Source organism: Dioszegia hungarica (assembly GCF_025882075.1).
Source record: "Dioszegia hungarica strain PDD-24b-2 chromosome Unknown MKK02contig_24, whole genome shotgun sequence".
Lineage (NCBI taxonomy): Eukaryota > Fungi > Basidiomycota > Tremellomycetes > Tremellales > Bulleribasidiaceae > Dioszegia > Dioszegia hungarica.
Genome location: NW_026515778.1, coordinates 170,393 through 195,612, shown reverse-complemented (window position 1 = coordinate 195,612; position 25,220 = coordinate 170,393). Strand labels below are relative to the sequence as shown.

Below are 25,220 nucleotides of genomic sequence, written 5' to 3'. Positions count from 1 at the left end.
TCTGGTAATAGGATTAGCATTTTGTAATGATAATTAGCTACTCAATTACCACTAGTATTATGACTTTCTCACGATGTCCAACTGATCCCTTCGCCTGAATTTCGGATCGCCAATACTGAGTAGCTCCAGCTCGCATCCACACAGCATACCACTTACCCCACGATACCCACCATGTCCCGCACCGTCCCATCCGCCGCGTCCCTCCTGCGCGCAGCTTCAGCCCCCGCGCCCGCTCTCGCCGGCCGCAGCTCCCAGCTCGCCCTGAGCGCATCTCGCGCCCAATTAGGATCCAAATCCACCTTACACACCTCTCGCCCTTCCCTCGTTCCCCAGACGACCAACACAATCTCCATCGATCCCCGGATCATCGATGGGAGCGCCGGGTTCCTGCCTAAAGAGAATGTAGACCGCCTGGTCGAGTGGCAGACCGGCTTATGGGAGAGGTTAGCTGCGGAAGTCCGGAGTATGTCCATCTTCGTCGAAATTCGGGGCCGGGGAAGAGCTTATGCTGATGAGATAGACAATCCCGGACTGCGGGAAGTCAAGCAAAAGTGGGACAGGGGACGGTTGGACATGACCGCCTTATTGGCGTTGACGGCCAAGGACCCGAGTTTGACCTTGGCGTTCAATTATGCGTCGGCTCTGCTCAATAACAGCTATTTCTTGGAGAGCATAGTAAGCCTTGCCCTTTGGCCAACTACATCTCGGGAATAAGTTGGCTGACAGTCAGAACCCATCAGACGAGCAATCCGTTTCTAGCTTTGCCGAGCAGAACGCTGCGGCCCTAAAGGAGAAGGTAGAAGCGTACGCAGATGGGATCATCGGCGGCGGATGGCTCTGGGTAAGTGGCCATGACAGACACTCCACGATGGCCCAGCTGACACCTCAGCTCGTCCGTACAGGCGTCAACTATACCGACCTCGACATCCTCCCGACTTTCGGCGCCGGCACCCTCCTCATCACCCAGCGCTCCCAAATCGGGCGAGACAATGTCCCCATCTTCGGTACCCCTTCTTCTTCATCCTACCCATCCGACGCCTCCCCCTCATCCTCCGAACCCCTGTCGTCCGCGGACACACTGGCCGACAAGCCCCCAGCTACTCCGACCCGGCCACCCCTCAATCAAGCGACAGCGGCGCAGCAAATGAAGGGACGAGCGTTAGAACAGCGGCAACTGGATGCGCGCAGTCCGATTCTGCCGGTCCCCCTGGCGGTGCTGAATCTGCACGAGATGGCGTATCTGGGAAGCAAGTATGGGGTTTGGGATAGGAGACGGTATGCGGGGGACTGGTTTAGGAGCTTGGATTGGGCGAGGATCAGCGTGCGGGCCAAGAGCGGGTAGGGGAAATGCATTGGCCCAATCTTGAGGGTCTGCGAGGTCTCGGCTATTCGTACTGACTGGCACTGATAGCATCACTAAGTCTCATTCGACCCGTCCGGCCCTGGGCCTTGTGAGAAGTCGTCTCCCAAGAGGATCTTGGGGTCTCGGCGAGGATGAGGGACTTGCGCAAAGTGCATACATGATTTCACGGCAATAGAGATACACACCCTAGTCCAGCGTCTTGCGACTAAGCACCGACCTAATCTCTCGATGTTGCTGCATCCACGCAGGGAAATCGGTCTGGTCCAACGGCACTCCTTGCTCCTTTGACTCGAGCAGGAAATTCGTCAAGACAATAAGCGTTCCATCTGCGCCTGGTCAGTCGAGGTTCTGGAACATACAGCAATCCTGAGACTCACATCGATACAAGTAGTTGACGGCTTGACTGACGAGCGGACGAAGCTTGGCTGATCCAGCGGGAGCGGCATCGACCTTGAGCTTGAAGCTGTACGCATCAGCTCGCCCTCCTGATTACTCAAGAAGAAGGGACACTCACTCATACACCGCCTTTCTCAAGTTCTGTACGCCCTCCATTTCATCCACCGCCCGGTCGGTCAGACGTTTGGCCTCTGTACAATCAGCTTCGTCTCCTTCCTAAAATATAGGAATAGTCGGACTCACGTTTACCATGGCTCAGCACCGTGACTAGCTGCAAGATGGTCTTATATTCGCCTATCATATCAGCGCGATTCCCCTTTCAATGAGACCTCTAGACTCACCGTTCAGATACTGTGCTTCTTCTCCGCCCATATCGTCCGCCTCGCTCCAAGATTCCTCGACATCATCCGACGTGTCGACCTCTGTCCGTCCCGCTTCGACAGTGGCGATCAGTGATGCAGCGACCATCCCAGTGGTAGTCCGTCCTCGGCCCATCTGACAGTTGAACCTAGCATGTCAGCTCCCCTCCGGATCTCCCAAGAGGTAGGAATGCTCACACAAAGTCAGACTCGTTTGAGAGTCCCCGCGCAACACGGTCAACAATGACCTGGAGGCTGGCGGGTAAGGGCGCCTGCTCATCCGTCTACGGTGTCAGGGAGGGTACCATTCACGAGTCGACTGCCTGAGAAGCTGCACTCACAATAGCCACACGCAGATAATCCACCTGATACTTCTCCTTGATAACCTCCTCATATAGCTCTCGAGGAGTCATGATATCCTTCTCCTCGATAGTTTCCCAGATCGGCACAATCTCGTACGTCCCCGGCTTGGTCTCCATCTCGTCATGCAGTAGAAGCTTGTTGCCTCCTGCCCGGAGCTCGCGCAGGACGTCCTCTTTCAGATTGTTCTCCATACGCTCGACGACAGCAGCGGTCACCCCGGTAGTTCTGGGGCATCAGCTTGACTCTCGGCACTTCTAAGGGGAAGCCACCCACTCGACATTGTTGAGCGGCTTGTCAATCAGGCGGAGCACGTGCGGTCTGTCCTTGACATACTACGTGATCAGCCGCAGCAACTATCGTCTTCGCGCTGGACGCACCAAGACAGGTTCTTCTCTCAGAGAAGTCCATACGATCCGCTTCTCGCCACCCGGAGCCGCGCCCATTCTGGCCAAGGCATTCCTGAGACCTGTCCCGCTTGGCATACTAGGAGGTCAGCTCGGCTCAGCCATCCTTGTGCTGTCCAGAAACTCACCCGGTACCGTAGACATATCGCTCAGCGGGCGGCAGATCGGTGCTTTCGGTATCTTCATCCTCAAACGGCGGAGTGAGCGGCATCTTGCGGTAGTTGGCAGCACCGTCAACTCGACTGAGAGGGTCAGCTTTGCTGTAGACCACCAGGGGGTATAGTTAGCTCACTCTGGGAGACTCTGCTTCTGCAGTCCGGAGAAGAAGTCAGACTTCAGTATTGTCTGAGCAGACAAGATCCCTCCAGATCGATTCGCAACCACCTGCGCAACCTCATCTGGCAGCTATACGATCAGCTACGACCCTTCGTACCAACCGTAGGCAAAAGTAGCTTACCGCCATCCCATTCGCCAACTCCATCCTATCAATAGGCGTCAATCCCTGCAATCCACCATGCTCCAACTCCGTCTCGAGCGTCTTGAAGACAGGCCGGTGCTTGACCCATGACTCGAACGAGTAAGGGTTCTCTTCGTCTGGCGCGCGATCGTCGAGGTACGCTTGGAACAGGAGGAGATAGTAGTATCGGCGTAAGTGATAGATACCTGCTCTGTCAGCTTCCTGGCCAAAGAATCATCCAGCCAAAGCCAACTCACCCTGGTCCAGATACAAAGCCTTCTTTTCGGGATCATCTGCCTCTTCCGCCTTCATCCTTGATTCCAGAATGGTATCCCTCAGATTAAAGTGTGCAGCAGCAGCGTCCACTGCCTCATCCACAACCTATCCCATCAGCTCTTGCTACCCTTCACCGGCCGGATCAGTACTCACCCGCTTCACTTCCACACCATTCCGAATCACCCTCAAACAGCTATTGATAATCTGCCAACTCGCCCTGTGTGGCTTCGCCGCCGCGCCGACCGTCAATTTCCGCTGCGTGCCCGCGGTCGATCGACCCCTGGATAGGGTGGGCGGATGGGCGTGCTCGTGTCCCGCGCGCCGGAGCCATCGCTGCATTAGCAAGAGCATGATGGCCGTTGTCGAGCTGCGCCCGCGGCCGAGCTGGTCGTTCAGGATGAACGCGGTGTTTTGGAGTCCGCTCCGCATGCAGATGTCGAGAAGTTGGGAAATATCATTGAACTAGATCGATCAGCTCGGTGTACTGACAGCCGACAGAGATAGGAGGTAGCTCACATCGGGCGATGATTCCGAGGTGACGGGAACGCGGAAAGAAACCAAGTCCAAACCGTCCGTCGAGCCAGCCAGGCCATCCATCACGTCCTTGATACTCTCCACATCCCCAGCCTCGACGCTCTCCCATACTGGAACCACCTCTCCATTCGACGTTTCCGTATGCAGTAGGACCTTGCCCTGGAATTGGCCAATCTCATTGATGACGTCCGACTTGAGGCGGTCTTCGAGCATTTCGAGGCGCGAGGCCGAGACCCCGGCATAGTCCCGCATATGCCGAAGAGCCATACTGCCTCGACGCAAACAGTACGGTGAGCCTGAAAATCAGTTGATGTCGTCACAAGCGATGAGAAGACGCACCGTTGATCATGACGAGCGGTTCTTCTCGGAGACAGATCCAAAACACCTTGTTGACGGATGGACATCGCTCGGCAACTTGCTTGACGATGATGGAGAGGGCATCCTGGGTTGGCTGGCCAGTAGTGAAGATGGACGAGCCGGGGACTTGTCGGAACCCGACAGCGCCTCGGACCCCTTCGGATGAGGGTGCGATATCAGTAAGCCATAGATCGGATTTCTGTGAGTCAGCTACTGGACGCTGTGTACATCGGGGTCAGGATTACCAGTAGCGTCCTGCTCAGTCAGCTTGTCACCCGAAAAAACTTGCAGGAACTCCAGCTCACGATGCCCGCAACATGATCCCGCTCCGATTTGTGACGACATGCTCCGCCCATTCATCACCGAGCACCTTGCCACCCTGCAGATCCATCTCTCTCGGTCGACCATGCGGGCGGTCGCTGGCACCTTCGGCATGCTCAGATGTCCGAGAGATCTGGCTGAGATCATTGACTGGCGCAAAGGCGGCGAGGCGATTTCCAGATTGTCGTCTCATCGTCTTGATTTGGCTGTCTGTCAGTCACGTCCAATTCGGATGCTCACTTGTAGATCTCGGGTCGATTCTGTGCTGTCAGCTACCATACTTGCAAGGTAATAACGAGCAGCCAATTTACCATAAGCCAGGTCGCAAACGCTACGCCAGTACTGCCTGCCTCTTCCTCCTCGATATAGGCGGCGAAGACGATGAGGTCAAAGTACTGCTCAAGCTGACCAGTCAGCTGAAATACGCCTACTCTGCCGTTGGTAGGCTCACCGACCGTATAGCCCGTCCGAGAAGAGCTTGACGAGCCTTGTCATCCAGCGAGGCCGCGCTGTATCTGATGCGGTGCTCGATGACATTCTCGCGCAGATTGGTAACAGCATCACCTGGAAGTGTCAGCTATCTGGTGGTCCGCCTTCGGGGCGCGTTCACAGAAAGCTACTCACAGCTGTCAATGACCTCATCTACCAGCTGCTTCATCTGGCGCCCATGATCCAGACTCGAGATGAGCGAAAGAACGATCTGATAATTGCCCATATGTGCCTTACGCAGCTGCTCCAAGAGGGCCGGCTGGGAAGCTAGGAGATCGACTGCTGTTCCATGCCGAGATGGCAGATCTGGATATCAGCTCTACAGCCCGACGCGACGACTCACTTCTATCCAGAACCTGCGTGAGCTGGAGGAGGCTCTTGGTGAGGACCTGCTGCATTGCTGCTTGCTCCAAAAAGTGGCTAGCTTGAGATTGCTGCACACCCGGTAGTCCAACGATGCTTGATGGCTGCGGGTCAGTCAATGGGCCCAGGATAGGGGAGAGAGGTGTACGTACAGTTGCTAGCCCAGACTGTCCCGATGCCTTGGGGAAGGCGTCTTCGTATCCCCTCATCAGGAGCTGTTTGCGCCGAAGCAGACTTGCGGCGACCATCGCGAAGGTTGCTACGGGTCAGCGCATTCCACATTGACGCATAAGAGAGCTCACTTCGGACAACTCCCATTCCGCAATTGAAGACCAGCGATGTACTCGTAGGGTCGACGTCCTTGATCGCTGTGACGTAGGCGTCAAGATATGCATCCTAGGGATCAGCTTCTCTCAGCTCGATTTGAATTCAAAGGGGCAAAGCTCACCTCGATCGGAGTATCAGGAGTAATAGGAATCCGGTGGTACTGGACTCTCCAGCCCTCGTCCTTGACCCGCTCATACACCTCCCTCGGGGTCCGGATACTCCGCTCATCCACGCTCATCCATGTTGGTACCAGATGACCGTTCTCCAGCTCATCATGGATGAGCACCATCCCGCCATACTTCCGTGCTTCTTCCAGGATCTCCGATTTGAGTCGGTTCTCGATGTCTTCGAGGTTGACGGCGCGGTTGGAAAGGTTGAGTGATTGGAAAGGGTTGGAGGCATCGCGCAGGACGTAAGGTCTGCCATTACTGCCCTGTCAGCTCGATCTTTCGTCGTACAGGAGTCGCAACTGACCAGTAGACTATGCGGATCAGCTTTGCCATTATGTATCTGAGCCGCATAACGCACCGAGTGTCTCTTCCCTCGTGCTAAACCAAATCGCCTGTCCCTCCTCCTGAACAGCGAAAGTACTCGATGCCTTCCTCTGGAATGCCGGCTGGGATAGCACCTTCTCAAGTGATCGAGCACCAGGAGGGACGCTCGATGGCTTCTGCGTGGAAGATGATGCGCGCCGCGAGCTCGGTGCAGGTGGTGGAAGGATATTGTCCGGCTGACAGCCGAGGATGGTCAGGATCGACTTGAGGCCTGGTACAGTTGGCTGAGCGACGCCAAAGACATTCAACCCTTCTTCATCCGGGGCTCGAAAGTTCGGTGCGCCTTGGATCTCCAGATCGAGGTCGAGAGCTCGGCCAGTGGGGTAATGGTCTGAAATTAGCTGCTAATTGGATCCCTGGAGTAGGCATGTCAGCTCACCGGTCTTTAAGATGAAGCTGAGGAACATCAGCTAGAAATCCCTTCTGTGCATTTTCGAAGAGACTCACCCTCTTCCTAAGACACCACCAGACCTCCGTTTGACCACACCATCCACCTCCTTTTGCAAACGTTGCTGAATACCCAGTACCCTGCGAGGCTTTACTCCAGGCAGAGGCTTGGAGCCGGAAGCCTGACGCGAGCCTGAAGAGGAGGCGGAGGCTTGTGGGTTCTGCAGAGTGTATGGGTCAAAGGAGAATTGCCCAAGCGGTGACGGTCGATGAGCAGGGGAGGTGACTGAAGGAGGGGGAGATTGAGGGAGCGTGCCGCGGTCCGCTTGCGGAGGCGCCGAAATGGATCGATTCAGCGCGGTAGACGGCTGACCGGGCGTGGATCCGGGTACCATACTGTATGCTGTAGCTATATAGGGGGAAGATGTTGAAGATCAAGGTCGCCTTAAGTACTGCAGCAGCAGCTGCTGGCAGTGTGGAGGACTACGTGGAGACCCCAGGCGGACAAGTTAGTGGCGCCAGCCGAGCTGGTTCCGGGGGACTTTGGCTTTTCCTCATGGGAAGCGCTCTGAGCGTAGAGAGGGAAGCGGCTCGCGCAATGGACGTACAGGAGTGCATGGATATCGAGAGGCTATAAATCGAACATATAAACATCGCCAAGGCTCCACGCTGCGGATGAAACCGAGAAGAACGGCGCAGGAGGCCGGGCGTGTGTATGAAGCAGAAGCTTCCCCTCTCCCTGTATCGTCTCCCCACCGCTCTCAGCAACAGTCACAGCGCTCTCATTGCTCCTGTCCAAGAAGATCTGACCCACAAGCTCCCCGATACCTTCCCCAAGATCCGGCGGTGCGCCCAGTACCTCGTAAGCCGCCCAATCCACGGGGTGGAGGTGGTACTGATCGCCCCGAGAAAGTCCGAGTTTGGTATCTTCCAGCACCGTCAGCCCGTATGGCAATCCGCCTTGATCTACCCAGACCACACCGTCTTCCAGAGGGATGTCGGCTGTGTCGACATTCCCCCAAGTTTCTCCGTACCGGATCAAAGGCAATGTGTCCAGAGGCCGAGATGCGAGGCTGGAATTGGTGACAGGCCACTGCTTTGGCGCGATGATCTGGTATCGTGTGCCATAACCGCTGCGAGCCGCTCCGCGAAAATCGGTTTCCGTTTGCCAAGCGGGACGCAGCTGGAAGATGCCGACTGAGGATGGGATGACGAACAGAGAAGGTGATTCGTAGGCGGGTTCGGTTGCGGTAGATCGCTTTGAAGTCCACCTCAGTGATTGTCGATTGGGCTCGTCGAGGGTCGGACAGTTTTGGAGTGTATACAGGACTTCGTCTCGGAGCTGTCTCGCAGAGATCGTTTGGCTTGAGGGGGGCAGCGGGAGCGGGCTGGTGGAAGGTGAGGTACCTGGGAAGAACGATGTGTAGTCCTCGAGCTTGAGGTCTTCGAAGTTGAGGTCTTCGAGGGTGAGAAACTCGCGCACATCGCCATTGAACAGATCGCCCTTCGTGCAGTCTTGGTCGCATTCCACGCAGTCTCTTTTCGCGTTCATGATGGAGGGTACGGTATGCTTAAGGGAAGGATATGTATGATTCTAGGGTTGCATCGAAACATAAGTACTGGGACGTCTGATCGCCTGTCCTGCAAATGAGTCGCCCAAATTCAAGCAGAGCTGTGCCCTTCATATACTGTTTCGTCCTCACTCCTTTCAAGTTTTGCACCATACTGGCGCACGACACAGCCCCGGCGGAGTTTGTGGTGTATAGCAGCGCTCTCACCATGGAGACCAGACCCAAAGGATCAATGGTACCCACCTGTGCCACTGCTGCTCCAATACTCACATTGACAGCAGTCATGGTGCGCGCGTAGGGAATGGCCATAGGGTTAGACATTGCAAAGCTGTCAGGTCGAAAGCGTATCGATCATCCCAAGATTCTGACTCGTCCGTCTCGTTGCACACGATTCGACTGCGGTCTGTATGCATCTATTCACAGCTAGTACCCAATTGAAAGGGGCCATACCATCTCAAGATCATTCATTCCGCTCGACTTTCGGACGTCATCTCGTCGACGCCACACAGCTGGCGCCATCGGGCCATCGGGCTCGCCGACCTCGAAGCCGACCGAGCGGGTATGGAAGAGTACTTGACGAGACCCTCTCCATGTACTCCCGTCGTCGTCATCCAATCTTCCGCGCCCGTCCTGTCGATCAGGATCGGGCCGACCATTGTCCTTCCAGAGATGGTCTCCTTTGGCTCCAGCCGTTCGAACAGAGACCACGTTGTGGCCTCCAGCGGGTAGGCACCCGGCTGCACAAGTGCGGCGGGGAAGGCGTCAGCTCCAACACTCAAGGCTTGGGGCTGGCCACTGGCGTTCCTTCGGACAGTCACCATACCCTCTGAGCACTCCATGTCGAAACAGGTCTCGCCCGAGGTCCCGCTGGCGAGTTGAGTGAATGAGAGGCTTGCCACCTTGTCCGGGCCGTCGCACGACGGAGGGGGCAGCTCAACCTCGAATTCACGCCACTCGAGCCCAGTCCTGGTGGATCCATCTGAATACTTCATGGTCGTCGGTGAGAGGGCCTTGAAGGTGTATGTAGCGCTCTGCGACGGGAGGACTTGGAAGCATGGAATGACCTCGCGGTGCGGGGGGAGGACTTGGAAGGGTTGGATCACCTCGCCATCCCGGGGGTACCAGGTCAGGAGTTGCATGTTGGGGTACTCAGCGGTCGGGCAATCGTCCAGGCTGTAGCGAGAATGGGCGGTGGTCCACTGTGCGGGGTCCTCCTGCCGTCATCGGACCTCCATCGCTGGATGTCGGACTGACGGATCTGGATGCGGGTAAGGCCAAACGGTCAGGCCTTGTGGAGGCGTGAGGGGGCACTTGGAGGAATTGAGAAGTGTTAATGTTCATGGTGAATCCGAATTCCGATGCGTGGGTGGTGCGAAGGTAATTGGTGAGAGGTGTGATATGAAGGAGCGGTCGAGGATTCAACCAGGGGTGCTGTGATATAGCTGCGCGGACCCCGAATGTCCAAACACGAACCCTCGATCACCGTTATTTTCTCCCCTGACACTGCCCGCCACATCCGCCACACACAGTAGATCTGAGATTGAGCACTGCAATATCCTGACTAGCATGAAAGGACCGTAAATTGAAACACAGAGCGCCATTGTCTAGTGTATCATGTCAAAGACCTGACTACCTTTGTTCTGTCTGACAGTCCGCAAACACTTGTCGGTCTCCCGCAGTGCACGCTTGCGGTCGCAAAGCGGGGACGGAAAAGTCGTCCGGAGGGGTCGATCTCCACCTCAGCCCGATGTCCTTGTGACTCCGAGACACGGTTACTGGGTCGTGGCAGAAGAAGAAAACCAGATGCATCCAGATGTTAAGATCCAGACTACAAACCCCGTTGAAGAGACAACTCAATTATAGATTTACCCATCTAAAGTGTATTGGAGAGGGGGATCTTACAATCCGGTGTGCCCGTCGGGAGGGCCGCGGTAGTGCGACCGACCGCGAATGACGTACCAGATAACCGAGATGAGTGCGAAGCCGACAAAGACTACAGCGGCGTCTAGCTTGTCAGCGATAGACCCTCCAAGAATCGGGCAGACAGGACCCACAGTTCATGTTGACCTCGGTGACGGGGAGGATAGTCGGGAAGGACAGAATAGGGATGGCGAGGATGAACCACATGATGGCCACACTGACAGTTCAGCTCGTTTCCTCGTCACTTGGCCTGGACGGCGACTTACACATTCGCAGCAAACCCAATCTTGCCCTTATAGAACTTGGTGCCCATAATCTGCTTCCGTCCGCCGCAGAACGACAAGAGAATAGGCACAAAGCAAGATCCGCCGAGGCAGAGTACCGAGACACCGAGGAAGGCGTTGAAAGCGGCGGTCGATCCAAAGTAGATGCAGGCGAGGGCGCACTGGATGACCGATTGGAGGATGAAGCCGTTCAGGGGCATCTCGGCGCGCTTGGACGTCTTGCTGAGCCACTTTTGGCCGGGAAGACCGCCGTCACGAGCGAAACTGAGGATCAGCAAAAGCTCGGGATAGCGTGAAGAGACACTTACGCCCAGACGCATCGGGAAGTAGCCTGCGAGCAAGCAAGACCGCAAGAAAGACCGATGACAAGGACTGCGAATCAGCTGATGGCGTACACAACTTCGCAGATAAGCTCACTGAGGAAGAACAACCCAAACGCGGCCGAGTTGGACCCAGTAGCCTCGAGGTAGATCTCGGGCAAGGGCTGGCCAGTCGGGCTAGCGAGGATAGTCGCGAGGTCGCCCAGGGTGAACATGATGGGAAGGAGGAACATGAAGCCCAGGAGACCGCTGCTGGATTAGTGAAAGGGTCACTAGGTAAAGACCAATACAGACTCACTTGACCATGACACCGTAAAGCCTGATCGTCAGCACGGGTACGTTATGATCCCAGATGCACTCACATAGCTCGGGGGATGGTGGTCTCCGGAGACTTGGCCTCTTCAGACATGGCGGGCAACATTCCGGTGGCACTGAAGCAGTACGCGCCCTGGATGAGTCCAAGCACCCATTGCTGTTGGTCAGTCACGCTCCATAATTGATAGGAACAGACTGACCATTCCTACTGGCCATCCAGCGCCCATGTCCATGAACTCGGTGAAGACCTCCGCGGCCGAACGGCGACCTAGAGCAGCTTTAATCGGGAGCGTGATGACGGTAGCAAGCACACTGATGAAATCAGTCGGGATCTGACTTATCGGGCGCGATCAAGCTTACGCTGCGACGATCCAAGCAATGGTGAACATCTGATGATCAGCTTGCGGTACGCCAGACAGCTATACTTGGACTCACATCAACGTAAGGGAGGTACCGCTGGCCCAGGATAGCAATGACACCGAGGAGAAGGATCCTGATAATAAGCTTGTTTTCTTCCAGCGGAAAGCGGAAAGCGGGGACCCACGTCGCCCAGCACGCGAGAACGGTGTGCCACGGCAGGGGGACATAGTCGGGGTAGAACACTAAGATCAGCAAGGCCCAGATCCGGCGGGAAAGTGCTCACGAATGACCGACGACAGGATCAACTGGGTGGTGCTGTATCGTCAGCGGAGTCACCGTGAAAGCGGCATCCGCAGTACTTACGCAAAGTTGACAGCGAGGGTGACGGTGATGTTCCCGACAACAGCGAGCCATCCGACGATCCACGACATCAGAGGGGCCAGCTTGGGAGGCGCGAGCATGTATGACCAGTAGTATACGCCGCCAGAGACAGGGTATTTGGACGCAATCTCGCCGAGGGAGGTAGCGACGCAGACGTAGATGAAGGACATGATGATCCAGTCCCAAAGGGCGACAAGGGGTCCACCGTTTCCGAGCGTGTAGACTGACCGTCAGTGCTATCCAGAGCAGAAGGTTGTTCAGCTCACAGAAGGTGGTGGAAAGACCGTAGGGGACCGAGCTCAAGACGATAGTCATGAGCCAGAGATTCAGGAACGTCTTGGTCTGCTAGTTAGTGTGGGCCTGCAGAGCAGGGCAAAGGATAGCTTACTCGGGGCATCTCTTGGACATATCTGAGAGGTCAGACGAGCGCTTTCGCTGGAGAGGAAGGACTCACCCGAACTTTTGCTCGAGCAGGACACCATCCTGCAAGGCCTCCTGGTCCATAACATCCGCGACGTGCTTATCTGGTCGTCAGTCCCGCTTGATCCCTCCGGACATACCTTTCGCCTCCTCTCCATGATCCATAGCTCCAAGGGTGTGACTCATGCTCAGTACAGATGCCTATATACAATAGAGAATGTATAGATGCTGGAAAGTTATTATTGCACACATGCGGGCAACTAACTCTCTTGCCGAAACAGGCACACAACAACCCTCCGAGGTTTAGCCGAGCACGTTCCTGAGCCACGTGGAAGGGTGGCGAAAAGAAAAGTGGCGGTGGTCGTGCGACCACCCGCCGCACTAGGCCTGCGCAGGCAATACCTGCAAGCTGGGCGTGAGGCACGGAGAGAGGGATGGAGGCGAGGCGATCGTAGCACCTTCGACATCGACACATATAGCACCGCAGTCCAACAGTGAATGAGGTAAGTGCGAATAGTTCTGTTTCGAATCGTGACATACGTGTGATCCTCTGTTGAAGGGGTCGGGGCCTAGTCGTCACCGATGCACCTGCGCACTGTATGAACTCTGCCCAACGATCGCACCTGTAGTGCTGTCACCTCGACAGTAGCATGCGCGATTGAGCTGACGAAGTTCTCGCTGATAACGCCCCGGCATGGTCCGTCCCACTCGCCACTCTATCGTTTTGGAGAATGTGAATATTATCCGCCACTCAGCTCCGGGGCCCGAGCACCCAATAGTCCGATTCTCAACATGGATCGAGTCTTGTCCTTGATCGACTGGTCAGAGCGATGATCACACTCGACAGCTGGCCAGATACCAAAATAATCACAGTAAATACATCACGTCCAAGCTCGAGGAAACACAGATGTTGTAAACGATACTGGGGGACTCGTTCGTGACTGCTCAGCTCTGCCGCAGCCGCTGTCGCGCCACCTCATCACATGCTGCGGGCGGTCCCAACGCGGGTGTGCAGACTGACTGCGCAAGTACCGGAGACAGAGACGGTGTCGCCAACGGATCCAAAGTGCTGACCTCGACCGGGTACCATCGAGATATGGGTCACCTGGTTCCCCTTGCGGTCGACCACTGGAAGGCGCCCGTCGGTCAGCACCTGAAAGGTGGTGATGCCAAGATCTTCGAGCGGGTACCTCCCTGGGGTGAGATTGCTCGGCCTGCCTTCAACGACGGTCAGATGCGTGGGGTGGCCATCTGTATCGGACCTCTCGATGACGATGTCGGTCGCTGGAATCACGTGGATCGCCTTGTTCCCGGGTGTGTGCTCGACGAACCGGTATCTGCCAGAGCGATGGTCGCTGGTCTGCGCGCTCGCAGCGGTGTCATCCGTGGTTGTGATCGGCACATGGAAAATTCGATCGACGCCACACTAGGTGTGAGGTTTGGTGAGGATCTCGAAGGAGTAGATACGCTCTTGCGTCTGCCTCACGATGACGTCCATCAGGCTGTCGTGCGGGTCTGTATAGAGGAACAAGAGCTGTAGCCGTCGGGAGTTGACAAGGTCTTTCCGGTAACTTTGTTCGACAACGTATCTGGCTGGCGCGGGGGTTATGGCATGGGGCTGGACGTAAGCGGTGGAGTTCGCGTCGGTCGCGGGGTCAAAAGTCCCCGCTGCTGAGGCCGGGGCGATACTGGGAGTGGAAGACATAATGCGTCCTAAGCCAGAGGTGATCTTGACGAAGGGCTAGGGTGGGATGAAGTACGATTGAGGATTGATGATCGTGCGTGTACGTCCTTTTGTACACATATTTGACATTCCGTCCGCATTCTGCTCATTTGATGATAAGCACAGCCTCGCTGGAGCTCGCCATCATCAGACGCCTCGCACCAGAAAGCTGCGACAGCCGAGTAGTAGACACTAGTTGCTCCTTTGAGGCAGTGGTTCAGTACACCAGCATCGGTCAGTTTGGCCGTTGACTGCACCCCTTTGAATTCGATCCACGATTGTACTCTCGCGCATTTGAGATGCTCCTGTATCGACTGTCACCGCTATACTGTACAGAGGTGAAGGAGATACGAGGCTTACAATACCCCAGTGGCACTTAATGTCCGGACGTACGAGGCAATTCGACTCGTCGCTGGTCATGCGGGTACGCAGCCTGGGCTGCAAAGTCCGGTGGCGACTCAGCGATGACCTCAAAGCTTGAAGATCATCGTAGGCCATGGACGCTCTCCTCCGGACTGTACAATACAGCATGACCATAAAAGCAGAGAGTTACGCAAGCGTGGACTTGCAAGTTAGAGGCTTCGCGAAATCAATAGCCCTGAAGATTAGCCTTGCAGTCAACGTTTATCACATGATGGGGCACATATAAACTCGAAACGACTCAGCTATCTATCCACAAACTCGACCCGAACTCTGCAGAACAACCATCCCGACAAACGCACAGACGTGATCAGACGGTATGCTCCATGATATCACCCGAACCTCGCGTGAGAAAGCCCGGCGTGCACCTCGTCGTACAACCCGCGTCTGGGTTGATGGAGACGTAGCTCACGCGGCCGCCACTGATCCCTTGCACTGGCTCTTCGCCCACGACGGCAAACGTAGTCCAGCCCGTCTTCGAGAGGTTGTACTTGTCGGCCGGGATCCCGTAAGGATTCATGCTCTGGAAGGTCACGCTCACGGGCTCACCCCTGCTCCGGCGCCCCCTGTTGACGCGCATGCAGCCGATGGGAGTGCCTCGCGTCTCGGTCTCGAGCCCTCGCTCCGCATTGGCGCAGCGAGTGACTGGAACGCTCAAGTGACCCGCATTGAGCTCTGCGGAAGCAAGGAGTGTATCACCGGCAACGAGCTCGAAGGTCGAAGGGGATTGACCAGTGCTGTCAGGGACCTCGAAGCTGTAGACTTGGATGGGCATCTCGTTCGCCGTCACTCGGACGCTCTTGGGACCCTGGCTGCTGGGTTGCCACCACGACACCCACCTCGCGTTGGGGTTTGCGGGATCCTCGAGGTGCTGGAGTAGGTACTGGGTGTGCCCGCATTGGGTGGGAAGGGGGTTAGAGGTGGGGGCTGAGCTGGACATGTCAGAGAGGTTGTTGTGTGGGATGAAAGAGGATGTGATGAGGTGAATCTCTGTGGGTGGGTGGCAAGTGGTAGGTTGTGAGAATGATGTATGAAAGAGGGAGAGGATCCCCTGCCGTCCGCGCGTTTTGTTCGTGCTTTTCGCACTCCGCTAAGCCAAAGATCCTTTCTCCCTCACAGCTTGGTCTGACCCCCATATGCTGTGCACAGCATGACGTAGCCAATGAGAGCGTTCATCCTTTGTTACCAGTGAGGACTGGCATACTCCACCGGGATCAATCAGCTATCGTCAGTATCGTGCGCGGCCACGAAACATGAGCCGGCCAGCGCGTCGAGCCTGCTTGTCAGTCAGGAAGAGCCAGTAGCATCGCTGTGAAAGCCAGCAATCAGTCCAATAAGCCTACACACCAAGCCCACCATATCATCACGCAGGAACCTCTATACTCCCCACCTCCACCCGTTCCGCATCTGCCAACCTCTTCCTAAACGCCTCCACACCCCCATCTAGCCTCGCCGACAGCTCCTCATTCTCCCTTTCCAGCTTCATCTTCACCATCAGCTCAGATCCCTATCACCTCCAGCCTCCACCCCGGGATTATAAGGAGACAGACATACCACTTTCTCCTCTAATGTCTCGGCATCGGTCCCTAGTCCAACCCATGGATCATACTGGACCGCCATTATATCTTCTACGTTAATCAGCTCTGTCCCCTCCTCTCTTTCCCTCTTTCCCTCTTTCCCGCTTTCCCTCTTTCCCTCTTTGTCCCACTGCCTAATCAGAAAACTCACTAATCGGCTCCGGCCCGAAAATCTCCGCCAAAGTCTCCTGCCTCGCCCTAAACCTCCCCATCGCCAACTCTCGCGGATCCACCTCGTCCAGCCCATCCGCCCACGGCTCGACATCGTTTACGGTTGCCGCAGCGAGGGCGGCTTGGCGGTATGACTCTGAAGGGCGCGGAGCGGGGGGTTGGCGAGGCAGCATTTGTTGTGCTGGGTTTGCTTTTGCCTAGGACTTCAGCTGCGTTCTCACCAATACCTCAGGTCATGGACAGGGTAGCTCACTCTCTTCTTCTTATGACTCGGTCCAGCTGTCCCCGTTCCCGCCTGTCCAGCCCCAGCCCCTGGTCCAGCTCCAACTCCCTGTCCCCCACCCTGCTGATCCCTAATCGCCTGCTGCTGCGCCTGCATCATCCCCATCGCCTGCACCTGCTGTTCCCGCGTCATTCCCTGCATCCCCGCGAACCCCGCTGGCGGGATTGGCACCTGAGGCGGACCCATCTGTCCAAGACCTGCTCCCCCTGCTCCCCCTACTCCTGCAGTTCCCCCAGCCCCACCGCCTAACTGTCCCTGTCCCTGCCCCTGATACTGCCTAGCCTGAGCAGCCATCAACGCCGCGATCTGCTGTTGATGCTGCTGCTGCTGCGCCGCGTACGCCTGCGGTGGGATGCCCTGCCCGCCCTGCCCAGGGGCACCAGTCGGGAAGTTTGGCGGCCGCACTTGTTGCTGCTGCTGCTGCTGTTGCTGCTGGAGCATCTGGGCGTAGGCGGCTTGTTGCAGCTGTTGCTGGGCTCCTCCTTGGCCTTGCGGTTGGGCGAATGAAGGCTGGCCCTGCCCTTGTTGGCCTTGCTGCTGCTGCTGTTGCCAAGGCTGATTTTGCGGGTAATTTTGGGGGAAAGATGACTGTCCGGCCGGGTATGAGCCGTACTGAGCCTGCTGTGACTGCTGATTGTAGCTCATAGTGCTGCAGATGTATATGATGAGAAGGCAATAAGAGGCGCGTCTTGTCGCTTGTCAACATCAGGTGGCGGGTTGATACGGCTTGGGTAAATGCCACGTCATGCCTCTTCACCTTGCCCCGCCCAGCCAGCAGCGTTCCATCTTTTTGCTTGGGGCTATACATCGGGTCAACAACGAGGAGAGCATAGAGCGATAAGGGGTATACGCCGGGGTAGGATAGGTGAGCTGTCCATGCACAGGATACGCGCGAAAGAAGCTGACGAATCAGGCCATAATGCTGCGTGTTATCCGGAAAAGACTGGCTTCCCCCTCGCTCGTTCCGAGGGGGTCAGCCCACCGGCTAGCCTCGGCATCAGCTCTCTCAAGCTCGCAGCCCGCCTCGCTCGCTGTCGAAGAGCCATACGGACAAGCTTACGGTGCTGGGCCCTCCCGCCTCCCATACATCAACCCCTCAGCGGCTGGTCCAGCTCCTGACCACCCACCACTGCTGCCCACCCGGACCCGCCGCGAAATCCTCCTAGCCACACGCGAGCTCCGACGTGTCCTATCCATCTCCCAATCCATCGGGCAATATGCCAACCCCACCATCTTCTCACACCACCTCCGCAAGGCCGATCTCCGCTTTACGACTGAGATGTCCCGGCTCGAACTCCACGCGGTGATCCACCACCTCATGCGTCTCGGGCGCTCCACCCTCGCCCTTGGCATCATCACCCAAGTGATCGATTCCGGCGCCGCATCCCGTCCTCAGATCCGGCATCTCTTTTCGCAGCGCACACTACGCATGCTTCTCCTGTCCGAAATGGCTTCACACCAATTGTCCGCGTCAATCCGGTCTGCCGGGCCCAAAACGTCCATCAAGCTGGAGAGGCTGGTGGATCTCCTCCGGTCTCTTCAGTCTATACGGCATCATCGGCCGATGGAGCTCTATACGCTGTTGGTGCAGATGAGCGTGTATGAGCGGCGGCCGGACAAGGCGGCGGAGATATTTGTGGGATTGGTAGAGGAATGGGTGACGGAAGGGAGAGTGGCAGAAGGGGCGGACGCTACGGGGTTCTATGAGGGCGGGGGACCGCCTCGGATCCTAAGCGACCGTATGGCCCAGAAACATCGGAGCTGGTGGACAGGTGTCCGGGCCTGGACACTCCCCGGAGAAGTCTTATCCCCGCACGACCGGTTGGACCTGTGGCATCCCGCCAAACTCTCCCTCGGTGGAAAATTCCGAAGCTTCCCATTTCCCCTCGCGACAAGTCCACCCAGTATGGTCCCTCCTCCATCTGGCCGCCTACTCGATCCCATCTTATCCGCCCTACGGCTAGATCCGGCCGTTGCCGCCCCCGCAGACTTTACAGCGTCCATGCGCGCATGCGCCATACTGGCCAATACCGTTCTCTCGCGCACACTCCCCCTCTCCTCCCTCGGCCCCCTTCTTCGCGCACTCGAAGCCACCCCCTCCTCACCGCCCGTCTACCCCGCGAGCCTCGCCCATACACCCCCCAGCGGCGATCTATGGGCGTACGAAGCCTTTACGCAGATCCACCTCGCGCTCCAGTCCTTCTTCTTCTCGCCGCCTATCTCGGCCGCGTCATTCGCGCTGGCACGGGCGAACGAGACGATCCTGTCTGGATCCCCACCGACGACGTACGCGGACAAGTACAGGCTCCAGCCCCTCGGGTTTGGGGATGGGGTGATACTGGTCAAGTATGCGTTGGAGAAGATGCGGATGACCAAGGTGGTAGTCAAGCTCGTGGAGTACTTGAAGAGATCATTCAATCTCGGATGGGCGAGGCCGACGATGTGGAATACGGTCTTGAGCGGGGCGACGGTATTGGGGGATGAGAAATTGGCGAGGGTGGCGGATAATGCGTTGTTTGGCAAGACGCCATTAGCGAGGGGGAGGGCGAGTGAGGGGTCTGGGCCTGGGTCACAGTCGAGACAGAGGTCGAAGGAGAGGGAAAGAAAGACGGAGAAGGTGGAAGAGCACATGACCCGCGCCCAGGCTCAAGCGGAGGGATACCTCCCCAGACTCCTATACTCGGACCGGGCGGTCAATGTCCAAGCGGACGAAACGTCCCTCGTCTTGCTGCTGCAGCACCTCGGCAAGACGTCGCAGTTTGACCGACTCACGAGCGTCGTCTATACCCTCATCCCGTTCCTCTCGGAGAACAAGGACAATACTCCCGGTCCTCAGGCCTCGTCGTCGTTGTCTGGCGTCGATGGGCAGGCTGAAACAAGCGCCGAATCCCACAAACCCAGCGAACCGAGCGAAACCAGCCGGTCCGGTCGGACACCCCCCAATCCCCTCACTCCGTCCCTGTACAACGCCATCCTCTCCTCTCTCGCATTGGCGGGCCAAACGGGCCTCGCGCAGAGAGTCTACCACCTCGCTCTCGATGCGGAGAGACAGTGGGCGTGGGAGCATGTCGATAGGCACCCGACGGCGGGTCTGGGGTCGGTGCCGCAGAATCTGAAATTGCCGATGGGGGTGTTTACGGCGATGCTGCATATTTGGGGGAATGAGGTGCGGGTGAGGACGATTGGGCGGGACGGAAGGCAAGGGGGAGACGGGGCAGGAGGGGCATTTGCGAAAGGCTGGAAAGTCGGCGATAAGAGTTTAGCGGGACAACCGAGGTATATCGCCGCGGGTCTCCTAGCGCGGTCAGTCTACCTCCAAGCGGCCAGTCGGTTCCCATCTCCCCCGCCCCCTCCTCCTCATTCTTCCCGATCGTCGGTCGTTCCGCGCAAGTCCTCGACGTCGGGCCCCCCTGGAACGCCCGATGCCGCTTTCTTCGATATGGCCCTGCGCGCCCTGGCTCCCTCTCTAGGCTTCCACCAACCCACATTTGACCTATCCCCAAAAGATCGAAACCTCCTCAATCGCTTGGTTGGCGATATGGACCGCTTCGCCGTCCCCGTACCGGAGAAAGTGAGGGATCGGTGTGCCGCTGAACAGGGGGAGAGTGTGGGTGTCCTGAAGCCGAGAGAGTATCGGGTGGTTGATGTGCTGGGCGGGATGAGGGAGAGGGAAGGGAGAGAGGGGAGGGCGGAGAGATTGAGAGGGATGGCGGAGGGGTTGTTAAGGGCTCAGGAGGAGGGAATGTGGAGGGATCAGGGGCTAGGTGGGGAGGCAGACGTAATGGAGGGGCTGGTACTGGTGGGGCAGGTGAGAGAAGTGGAGGTGGAGGTGGAGCAAGAGACGGAGGAGAAGGAGAGGAAGGAAGTGCAGGAGTTGATTCAGGCCAGTGGGTAGACGCCTAGAGGGGGAGAAGGGGGAAGGTGTACCGGATCAGATATCAGAATGTGAGTAAAACCTTTTGGGCCTTCTGGGCTTGCTTTGCTCCGACGGGTACTGTAGCTGATCCGCCTAGGTTTTGGGCAGTTTGATGCATAGCATATCTATAGGGCACTCCATCTCTACATAGGTGTCAGGTATCAAGTGACATCCATCCGCTCCTCCCTCTTCTCTCCACCCATCCACCCGCCATCCGCATTGTATCACCTTCCCCGCCCTCACCCATCTATCTCACAAACCCCACCAACCCCTCCCTGACTATATACTCTCATTTCAAGAATGCCTATATCCAATCTCAGGCACACACATCCGTCCTCTCTCTACATACATTACGATTATGATGGGCCGATATGAGGAGAACCGAAACGTGGTAGCTACATAGGCCGGAGGAGGCGGGGAAGCAAATTGGGCGGATTCAGCGTCGTGGAAGGGCCTTTCGAGCAACATATTTATGCAATACGAGTCTTCTGACTTTGCGAACGCCCCGGGCGACAGGGTCTTTTCCATGGTCTTGCGGTCTTGCCAATGGCTCATGGTCCATACGATGCGCTGCTGCCGCTGCCTCGCTCGCTTCCATCTGCTGCACGATACAGCCACTCTCAGCATTCCTTGTAGCGGGATCAAATTTGGGTGGTGTTCTTGACGAAATCACAACCTCTTGCAGCTGTATCTCTCCTCCTTCTTCCCATATACATATAGCATAGCATCCAGCGAGACTAGAAGCGCAGCTTGGAAGCCCTACAGAGGGACTTACAAGGAGGAGCGATTCCCGCAAAATACAGGCGGCCTACGCCTCGGCGCACTCGCCCAAAATGACCGACTCTTCGCTCATCGCCGATCTCTCCTCCCGGTTCCCTCTCACCGTCCCCATCCCTAACCCTCTCTCCCATCCGCACCTCGTCTCCTTCGCCGACCTCACGACCGAAGAGGACCTCCTTCACAATCCCGAGAATCTCCGATCATGGCTCTCGTACATCCATCAAATCAAGGACCGGCTCGTCAAATCCCTTCCTCCCGCATCTTCCACCCCCTCACCCGAAGAAACGCTACTCGGCCCCCTCTCCTCCCCTGCCGCCCGAGAAGGCCTACAGCACCTCGTATCGATATATGAGCGCGCTCTCGCCATATTTCCCACATCTTACAAACTCTGGAAAGCGTACTTCCTCACCCGTCAATCGTACGTCCTCGGCGCGCTCACCCTCGAAGCTGCGAAGGCTCGGGCGGAACAAGCAAAGAGAGGCGCGGCGTTCAAGACGAACGTCCAGGAGATACTGGAGGGTGCGGAAGATGCGAATCAGTGGATTGGGGGATTGGACGGCGTGGTGGGGTATGAAGAATGGCGGGCGTTGTTTGCGACGGGAGAGAGGATGTTGGGGTGGTTGCCCCATTTGCCGGTCCCGTGGTTGTTGCACCTGTCGATGGTGCTCCACCCGAAATGCCCGGCGCCGTTCAAGCGGACGTATGCGAGGCGGACGTTTGATAGGGCGTTGAGGACGTTGCCGCCGAGTTTGCATGGGAGGGTCTGGGGCGTGTATTTGAGATGGGCGGAGATGATGGGTGGAGAAGCGGGAGAAAGGGTATGGAGGCGGTTCCTCAAGGTGAGTAAGCAGCTGGATCGGCCTCCATGAATGAAAAGGGGACAGTGGCTGATCGTACAGGTCGACTCATCCCTCACCGAACGCCACATTGCCTACCTCCTCGACGCCTCCCCACCTCGTACCCTCTCCGCAGCGAAATACCTGCTTCTGATCTCTCGCCGCGCGTCCAAAAACAACTTCATCTCGTCCGACGGGAAATCGCCATATCAGCTCTTTGTCGACTTCCTCGAGCTGGTCGAGCGGTACGCGGAGGATGTGGGCATGGACGAGGAGGACACATTGAAGCTCCAGCAAGAGCGCAAGATGCTCCAGGAGGAGGCGCACGTGGATGCTACTCGAGCTGAGGCTGGGGATGACGGCGAGGTCGGGGCAGAAGAGGGCGGACCGGGAATTGTCGAGCCGGCATCGGTCGCGGGACGGTTGATGCGGATCGCGGGACCGCCTGTTGCTTCTGGCGAAGCCAAGATGATTCGTCCTCCTCAGTCGTTCGGCGGGAAGGGGAAGGGGAAGAAGGAGGAGGCACCCGCCCCGGAGGCATACGACCCGGATACGGACCCTGCCAACCCGCGCCAACTCGACGTGGAGGGTATCGTCGAGCGGGACGGGCTCGCCATGTACAAGGACCAGGCCGGGCGGCTATGGACCGGTCTCGCTACATACTGGATCAAGCGGGGCGAGTTTGACCGCGCCACGCGGACCTTCGAGCGCGGTCTAGCGGCGGTGGTTACCATCCGGGACTTTACGCAGATATTCGACGCGTACGCCGAATTCTCTGAAACAATGATTTCAACCCTGATGGATGCGCTGGCGGACGAGGATAACCTCGAGGACCCCGATTTCGACGCGGAGGATACCGAGACGGAGCTAGATGAGCGGATGAAGGCGTTTGAGGAATTGATGGATCGGCGTCCATTCATCGTGAATGAGGTGCTTCTCAGGCGGAATCCGAACGAGGTGGTAGAGTGGGAAAAGAGGGTGGCGTTATGGGCGGACAATGATGAGAAGGTGGTTCAAACGTATCTGGAGGCGATTGAGACGATCAATCCCAGAAAAGCGACGGGGGCGCTTTATCCTGTTTATGTCAACTTTGCCAAGTTTTACGAGGAGGGCGGGAGCAGGCGGGATGATGGGGAGACGGGCGGTGAGCCGGATCTAGAAGAGGCGCGGAAGGTGTTGGAGAAGGCGACCAAGGTGCCGTATAAGAATGTGGATGAGTTGGCGGAGGTGTGGTGTGAGTGGGCAGAGCTGGAGTTGAGGAATGAGTAAGTTTGAAGCCGTCGATGGCGGGGGCAGGTTGAAAGCTGACTCAATAGGAATTATGATGAGGCGGTGAGGATTATGCAGCGTGCAACGAATGTACCGAAAAATACTAAGGTGGACTTTTACAACGATGTGAGCTCGATTGATCTGTCTCGACCCTGATAGCGAGCTCAGCTGACGTTCAAGTCGCTCTCGCCCCAGGCCCGCCTGTTCAAATCGCTCAAACTCTGGTCCTTCTATTCTGACCTCGAGGAGTCTATCGGCACGGTCGAGTCCACCAAGGCGGTCTATGACAAGATCATGGAGTTGAAGATTGCCAACGCGCAGACTATCATCAACTATGCTGGATTCTTGGAGGAGAACAAGTACTTTGAGGAGTCTTTCAAGGTATGTCCACCCTCTTCGGCATTGCGACCAGAGCTGATATGCAGGTATACGAACGCGGCATCGAGCTCTTCCACTTCCCCGTCGCCTTTGAAATCTGGAACATCTACCTATCCAAATTCGTCAAGCGGTACGGCGGCAAAAAACTCGAACGTGCACGCGACCTATTTGAACAATCCCTCGAAGACTGCCCCCCCAAATTCTGTAAACCCCTCTACCTCATGTACGCCAAGCTCGAGGAAGAGCACGGACTCGCCAAGCGCGCCATGGGCATCTACGACCGTGCCTCCACCACCGTGCAAGAGACAGACCGGTTCGAGATGTTTACCATCTACATTGCGAAGGCGGCGGCGAATTTCGGATTACCGGCTACAAGGCCGATCTATGAGCGCGCGATCGAGGGGCTGCCAGATGGAGAGACGGCGCGGATGTGTCGGCGGTTTGCGCAGATGGAGAGGAAGCTTGGGGAGATTGATCGTGCGAGGGCAATCTACGCGCACGCGAGCCAGTTCTGCGATCCGAGGATCGTTCCGGACTTTTGGGCGGAATGGAACTCGTTCGAGAGTGAGTCTATCTACCATGCTCTGGCTGCCCCATCTTACCCTAATCGACTATCTATCTCTTCTGGGATTCCTCCTTTACCTCGGAGCTATTGGCTGACCCAGCAGTCGACACCGGATCAGAAGACACCTTCCGCGAGATGCTCCGGATCAAGCGCGCAGTCCAAGCATCCTACAATACCGAATCGTCATTCATCGCCGCCCAGACCGCCGCGGCTCGCAAGGCCGCCGGCACAGGCAACGGCACACTTCCAACGGACGAAGCGGCCGCTACTGCCAAAGACGCCGCAGACCCCATGGCCAACCTTGAGCGGGAGACTGCGACGGTGGGCGGTATGGGTGTAGGAGCGGGCGGAAGAAAACCGGCGCCGAGCTTTGTGGCGAGTACGCTCAAGAAGACGAATGAGAATGGGATTGATGAGTCTGAGGCGGGGGCGGATGGGGAGGGAGAGGGCGGAGGGGAAGGAGGGGTGGTCAATCCCGAGGCGATCGATATTGAGGATGATGATCTGTAGATCGGGGGAATGTATAGTCGCATTTCTATTCAGGCCAGAGCCCCCGGAATGTCGTGCAGAAGGTCTATACGTACTAACACCTGGGGTTTGTGCTACATTACATGTACCGTCCTGATACTCTTCCTCCACGAAGGTGGCTCTACCGTAAACAATGTCGGGCCTATCGAATCTCCGCTGGCATAGTTATCGCAGAAGGGGAATGGATGTCAAGGCTTGGCGTATCGTACCGTAGGGCGAGATGTCATGAAGGGCGCTGCTCAAAAAGTTCAGG

The 25,220-nt window shown here is 57.0% G+C and overlaps 10 protein-coding genes across 10 annotated transcripts; 4 read left to right on the top strand and 6 right to left on the bottom strand.

Moving 5' to 3' along the window:
• Nucleotides 1-171: 171 nt before the first annotated feature.
• On the top strand, nucleotides 172-1,342 carry MKK02DRAFT_19823 (uncharacterized protein; the record flags this gene model as incomplete). The annotated part of the gene is made up of 4 exons (XM_053086157.1): nucleotides 172-463; nucleotides 521-675; nucleotides 731-841; nucleotides 890-1,342. The coding sequence occupies 4 exons, from the start codon at nucleotides 172-174 to the stop codon at nucleotides 1,340-1,342; spliced, it is 1,011 nt and encodes a 336-aa protein (XP_052942757.1).
• A 207-nt stretch (nucleotides 1,343-1,549) lies between these two features.
• On the bottom strand, nucleotides 1,550-7,345 carry MKK02DRAFT_40359 (inositol hexakisphosphate-domain-containing protein; the record flags this gene model as incomplete). The annotated part of the gene is made up of 30 exons (XM_053091065.1): nucleotides 1,550-1,689; nucleotides 1,741-1,826; nucleotides 1,878-1,950; nucleotides 2,003-2,053; nucleotides 2,101-2,267; nucleotides 2,317-2,402; nucleotides 2,460-2,706; nucleotides 2,755-2,813; nucleotides 2,859-2,964; nucleotides 3,014-3,127; nucleotides 3,178-3,290; nucleotides 3,343-3,548; nucleotides 3,600-3,723; nucleotides 3,772-4,080; nucleotides 4,135-4,448; nucleotides 4,492-4,708; nucleotides 4,755-4,764; nucleotides 4,815-5,036; nucleotides 5,071-5,090; nucleotides 5,142-5,234; nucleotides 5,282-5,394; nucleotides 5,455-5,625; nucleotides 5,663-5,786; nucleotides 5,835-5,941; nucleotides 5,985-6,078; nucleotides 6,131-6,437; nucleotides 6,484-6,490; nucleotides 6,538-6,894; nucleotides 6,943-6,959; nucleotides 7,011-7,345. The coding sequence occupies 30 exons, from the start codon at nucleotides 7,343-7,345 to the stop codon at nucleotides 1,550-1,552; spliced, it is 4,389 nt and encodes a 1,462-aa protein (XP_052942756.1).
• A 236-nt stretch (nucleotides 7,346-7,581) lies between these two features.
• MKK02DRAFT_40358 (uncharacterized protein) lies at nucleotides 7,582-8,502 on the bottom strand (the record flags this gene model as incomplete). The annotated part of the gene is made up of 1 exon (XM_053091064.1): nucleotides 7,582-8,502. One exon carries the CDS (start codon nucleotides 8,500-8,502, stop codon nucleotides 7,582-7,584), a length of 921 nt encoding a protein of 306 aa, XP_052942755.1.
• Nucleotides 8,503-8,985: 483 nt separating this feature from the next.
• On the bottom strand, nucleotides 8,986-9,660 carry MKK02DRAFT_40357 (uncharacterized protein; the record flags this gene model as incomplete). Its single annotated transcript, XM_053091063.1, has 1 exon — nucleotides 8,986-9,660. The coding sequence occupies one exon, from the start codon at nucleotides 9,658-9,660 to the stop codon at nucleotides 8,986-8,988; it is 675 nt and encodes a 224-aa protein (XP_052942754.1).
• A 759-nt stretch (nucleotides 9,661-10,419) lies between these two features.
• Nucleotides 10,420-12,510, bottom strand: MKK02DRAFT_19766 (amino acid transporter; the record flags this gene model as incomplete). The annotated part of the gene is made up of 14 exons (XM_053086147.1): nucleotides 10,420-10,526; nucleotides 10,576-10,658; nucleotides 10,708-10,989; nucleotides 11,034-11,097; nucleotides 11,143-11,297; nucleotides 11,408-11,517; nucleotides 11,561-11,672; nucleotides 11,721-11,749; nucleotides 11,796-11,853; nucleotides 11,905-11,962; nucleotides 12,004-12,035; nucleotides 12,084-12,324; nucleotides 12,368-12,443; nucleotides 12,490-12,510. Coding segments are annotated over 14 exons (1,428 nt in total), but the record flags the coding sequence as incomplete, so codon positions are not given.
• Nucleotides 12,511-13,313: 803 nt separating this feature from the next.
• On the top strand, nucleotides 13,314-14,266 carry MKK02DRAFT_29971 (uncharacterized protein; the record flags this gene model as incomplete). The annotated part of the gene is made up of 4 exons (XM_053087952.1): nucleotides 13,314-13,342; nucleotides 13,482-14,034; nucleotides 14,062-14,125; nucleotides 14,151-14,266. 4 exons carry the CDS (start codon nucleotides 13,314-13,316, stop codon nucleotides 14,264-14,266), a joined length of 762 nt encoding a protein of 253 aa, XP_052942752.1.
• A 708-nt stretch (nucleotides 14,267-14,974) lies between these two features.
• On the bottom strand, nucleotides 14,975-15,604 carry MKK02DRAFT_40354 (uncharacterized protein; the record flags this gene model as incomplete). The annotated part of the gene is made up of 1 exon (XM_053091062.1): nucleotides 14,975-15,604. One exon carries the CDS (start codon nucleotides 15,602-15,604, stop codon nucleotides 14,975-14,977), a length of 630 nt encoding a protein of 209 aa, XP_052942751.1.
• A 423-nt stretch (nucleotides 15,605-16,027) lies between these two features.
• On the bottom strand, nucleotides 16,028-17,340 carry MKK02DRAFT_29969 (uncharacterized protein; the record flags this gene model as incomplete). Its single annotated transcript, XM_053087951.1, has 4 exons — nucleotides 16,028-16,150; nucleotides 16,219-16,292; nucleotides 16,393-16,609; nucleotides 16,666-17,340. The coding sequence occupies 4 exons, from the start codon at nucleotides 17,338-17,340 to the stop codon at nucleotides 16,028-16,030; spliced, it is 1,089 nt and encodes a 362-aa protein (XP_052942750.1).
• A 274-nt stretch (nucleotides 17,341-17,614) lies between these two features.
• Nucleotides 17,615-19,852, top strand: MKK02DRAFT_3894 (uncharacterized protein; the record flags this gene model as incomplete). Its single annotated transcript, XM_053090360.1, has 2 exons — nucleotides 17,615-19,542; nucleotides 19,597-19,852. Coding segments are annotated over 2 exons (2,184 nt in total), but the record flags the coding sequence as incomplete, so codon positions are not given.
• Nucleotides 19,853-21,444: 1,592 nt separating this feature from the next.
• Nucleotides 21,445-24,949, top strand: MKK02DRAFT_19848 (uncharacterized protein; the record flags this gene model as incomplete). The annotated part of the gene is made up of 7 exons (XM_053086165.1): nucleotides 21,445-22,230; nucleotides 22,291-22,674; nucleotides 22,735-23,492; nucleotides 23,544-23,622; nucleotides 23,677-23,877; nucleotides 23,922-24,438; nucleotides 24,540-24,949. 7 exons carry the CDS (start codon nucleotides 21,445-21,447, stop codon nucleotides 24,947-24,949), a joined length of 3,135 nt encoding a protein of 1,044 aa, XP_052942748.1.
• Nucleotides 24,950-25,220: the final 271 nt, after the last annotated feature.